Below are 4,317 nucleotides of genomic sequence, written 5' to 3' on the forward strand. Positions count from 1 at the left end.
CAGGCCAAAAAAACCAGATGCACATAGTTTGGTTGCCTGCATGCCCCTAGTTGCATGAGACAACCATTTTTGACCAAGCGTTTGGTTGCCCGCATTGCATTAGGCGCACATATGACATGGTGTTTGGTTGCAACCTGCATAAGGTGTTGTCACCACTTCTAACTAGTGGTGACCTTACCACACATAATCTGAACATAGTGCCAGCTAGTTAAACAAATGACAGTTCTTCCTAACTACTATTAAATGACAGTTCAAATTAATAAGAGACATTGGCTAAATAGGGGGTAGTTCATCGGTGTTGCTGCTACCAGTTCTTCCTCTTCCTCTTCTGCTTTTGATATTGCTGCTTCTTCTTCCTCCTCATGTTCTTCAAATCCTGCACTGACCTTTGTTAAGCCACATCGCCTCTGCCCACTCCAACCTTTTGTTCTTCCAAGCGTCATTGTCAAATGCCTCCACACCATGGCCAGAGCTAACAACATTGTCAGGCTCGACCTCTTCCTCCTCAGGCACATGTTCATCAAAGCCCCATTGGAGGATCCAGTTATGCAGAATGCAACAAGCAAGAACTAGCTTAACCTGAGTGGAGTATGGGTGGAATGGCTTCTGATCTAGGATCTTAAACCTATTCTTCAGAGCTCCAAATGCCCTCTCAACAGTTACTCTAAGGCTGGAGTGTCTGAGATTAAACAGCTCATGTGCAGTCCTAGGAAAGTTCCTACCAGAGAACTCGTTGAGATGGTACCTTGTTTCCCTCAAGGGTGGAAGAATACCCGTCCGACATGCATAGCCAGCATCTCCAAGGTAGAACTTGCCGTCAGGGATGTTGATCTCATCAGGTCGACTCATGCTATCAGTGAGAATGTTAACATCATGCGCTGACCCTTCCCAGCCAGCCAGCACATATGTGAACTTCAGATCAAAGTCAACAGCAGCAAGCACATTCTGGCTTGTGTAGTGCTTCCTCCCCCTGTATGCTACAGACTGTGACCTAGGAACTCTGGCAGTGACATGAGTACCATCTATTGCCCCAATGCAATCCTGAAAATGGCATCACTAGCCTGTGTTAGTGCTCAACTTGAACAATACAAGCATATCAAGCCATGGAAAGTGTATATTGTCAATGCTCACCTTGAAGTAGGATACCATCTTGGGTTCCGCGAATCTTGGGTGGAGTCTGGCCAGATGGTCTCCTGATCATCTCTCCTCTAAGCTCCCCAACAGCAAAAAGCACTTGCTTGAAGTACCTAGAGATGGTCTCCATTGATCCCCTGAACGTGTTGTGAATGACCCAGAACCTCTGGTTATGGCCAACAACATGGAGGAACATGACCACTTGCTCTTCGACACTAGTGTTGATGCTATCTTGTAACAGGCCCCTGCTCCTGAAGGTCTCGACAAGCCTGGCAAATGGTGCTCTTTTCATTCTAAGCATCCACAAAGCCTCGACGTCATTGCAGTTGTAGATGTAGTTTAGATTTTGGATACTCTCCTGTTCCCGGGGAAACAATGGACCATAGCGGACCAAAGGTCTCCCAGCACGACGAACAGCTCTTTGGTGCATGAACATGACCCATGCCTGAATCACACTAATCAGTGCTGCTGCCTGGATTATCAGCCTCATCCGTGCGTACATAACCTAGTCAACATCGACGGTTCATTCAGTGGGAAATCGATCCTCCACCTAGCTTAACGGCCTAATAAAGGGGGGAGGGAGCGCTGCTTACTGGCATCAGAGACGAGGACGGCGTAGGGGGAGCCATGGCACAGACTAGGTCGACCAGACGGTGGCCAACAGTAAGGGGAGCACTAGATCCGCCGCAAACGCCGCCGCCGCCGCCTATAGTGCAGATCTGAAATTGCAGGCGCAGCCGGTGGTGAGGCAGTAGGGAAGAAAGGGAGGCAGTGGCTATGGGTGAGCGAGTGAAAGGGGGTGAGGCTAATTTGGCGCCGGGACGGCGCGCCAGATTTCCATCTCCCGCCATCCCCCCTCGCCCTCGCCTTGCTCCCGCCCGTGCGACCTCACGCTACACTCAGCCTGGCTCGCAAGAAACTGCCGATCCGAGCGATTCTAGCGAGCCGGGCTCTGGGCTGCTTTGAGAAGCGTGCGATGCAGGCCCAACAGGAAAACCAGGCAACCAAACGGGCCTCTCCCTTCCCGCGCGGGCCTGGTTGGGCTCGATGCGGGCAACCAAACATGCCCTCGTCTACGCCAATGGCAACTCCAGCATCTCCGTAAGAGCATCTACAGCCGCAGATAGCAAATCCGGGCCCTCAAATGCGTGCAGACGCGCCCGTACGCTTCCACGTGCACTGGTCGGGCACTCCTCAAATCCCGTCGTCCACGTCTGTGTATCTCATATCCGGTACCCTATATCCATACTAAAGCATGCAACGTAGAACTAAACAACGTAGATCATCAAACGGACATAGAAATGCACATTCCGATCTTCAAAAGATCGCCAAAGTTCACATAATCCACATAATCGACAGACAAGTTTAAACTAGATTACTAAAAACTTGAAATTAAAAAGGAGAAGGTTCACCACTTCCTCGCTGGCCCTTTGCTCTTCCGGTCCCCACGGCTGTAGGCGTCGGTGGCTCGTGGAGGATCGTCTGAGTCGTCGAACGAGGAGCCGTGGTCGTCGTCGTCGGAGGAGGTGTCGGAGACGATGATGAGCCCTTTCGTCCGCTGGATGGCCTTGTCCTGGTGCCGCTTGAGCTTCGCGAGCTGAGTCGCCTCGCGCTCAGACTGCTCAATGGCAACCCGGAGCGCCTTGGTGTTCTTCTGGCGGAGCCGCCGTGCGTCCGTCTCCGCGGTCGTAAGCGACCGGCGGTAGACCCAATCGAGGAGCCGCGCACCCTTATCGGGCTCCTCCTGCATCCCGCGGCAGCGGCGCACGGACTGCTCCACCTCCTTCCTCTCCCTTTCCCGCTGCCTCTCGCGGCGGGCGGCGCGCGCCACCGATTCCAGCATGCATGTCCGGGCCGGCGGGGCGGGCACAAACACCCATAGCTGTCCACGTGAGGAAGTAGCAGCCGGCTGGGGCAGGGGACGACGTAGGGGAGGCGCGGACTGCGCAGGCCTATCGGAGCCGCGCACATGCCGGGAGGGGCCAGCATCGGCGTCCGTGCTACGTCGGCGGGGAGCTGCGTCTACAGGGACGCTGCAGACCCGGAGTTGCCCCCGGTCTCCACCTTGGATCGCTCCAAGGCAATGCGGAGGGCCAGTTGAAAGTCGGGATCCAGCTCGGAGTTGGAGCGGCTGCTGGAGCTCGACATTGGGCCGAATTGAATTCGATCGAAATCGATGCGGGAAGAGGAGATGACAGAACGAGAGAGGAGAGTGGAGTGAGTTAGGGTTTGGAGCGAGGAGCCGGATAGGGTTTTTTGTGGGACAACTATGGGGTCGGTAATGGGCCGGGCTTGTCAGGCGAACGCGTCCGGGCATGCTCGGGCCGCCTCATATTTGGGCTGGATATGAGGGGCGCCGAACAGTCTGGACGTCTCAGGATGGTTTGAGGTGTTCAGATGGGTCGGTTTTTTGTGACCGGTCAGTCCGCCCGGACGTTTGAAACGGATTTGGAACGCCCGGCTGTAGATGCTCTAATTAGAGGGACAGAGGGTCTCCTCGCCTTGTCTAGCCGAGACGTGATCCATGAGAGCTCATATACGCTGCCCGTGAGCGTCCGAGCAACGCGGCTTTGCTGAAGCGAAGCGCAAACGGGCCGACCCAATAAGCATGTGTCGAGCAAAAATTCGAAAATGAAGCTCACAAGTTGGGATCGAACTACCGACCTCATTCTGGATCCAAGCGAGCCAACCAGCCGAGCTAGCTACCTACAACAGTAAAGTTGCAGCGCCTATCTTAAAGTATAAAAGGCAGCGGCAAATCATGTTATTTTTTAAAATAAATATTTTTATAATATGCGTTGAACAAACTTTAAAATACAGAGACCTTTTTTTTAAACAAACACTGGAAGATTTTTAAAATACACAACTGAACATTTTGTAGTATACGTTGAACAAAAATTTTATATATGATGAACAAATTTTAAATACACAATGAGCTTTTTTTAATATACGTTGAACAATTTCATAATATACTATGAACATTTTTGTAGTACACGATGAACAATTTTAGAATGCAAGGTGCACTATTTCATAATATACGATGAACATTTTCTTAATATGATGGAGATTTTTGTAATACGCGGTGAATTTTTTATATAATGCGTAATAAAGAGAAGAAAAACAGAAAGAGAAAATAAAAAGGAAACATAAAAGAAAAAAGGAACCAAAAAAGAAAAATAAAAA

At 51.1% G+C, this 4,317-nt stretch overlaps 1 protein-coding gene across 1 annotated transcript; it reads right to left on the reverse strand.

Annotated features, from left to right (window-relative positions):
• Nucleotides 1–369: 369 nt before the first annotated feature.
• On the reverse strand, nucleotides 370–1,636 carry LOC119321245. The gene is made up of 2 exons (XM_037595016.1): nucleotides 1,235–1,636; nucleotides 370–1,041 (listed from the first exon to the last, which is right to left on the reverse strand). Exons 1-2 carry the CDS (start codon nucleotides 1,634–1,636, stop codon nucleotides 370–372), a joined length of 1,074 nt encoding a protein of 357 aa, XP_037450913.1.
• Between the last annotated feature and the right edge of the window lie 2,681 nt (nucleotides 1,637–4,317).

The sequence above is a fragment of the Triticum dicoccoides genome, chromosome 6B (assembly GCF_002162155.2).
Source record: "Triticum dicoccoides isolate Atlit2015 ecotype Zavitan chromosome 6B, WEW_v2.0, whole genome shotgun sequence".
Taxonomy (NCBI): Eukaryota; Viridiplantae; Streptophyta; class Magnoliopsida; order Poales; family Poaceae; genus Triticum; species Triticum dicoccoides.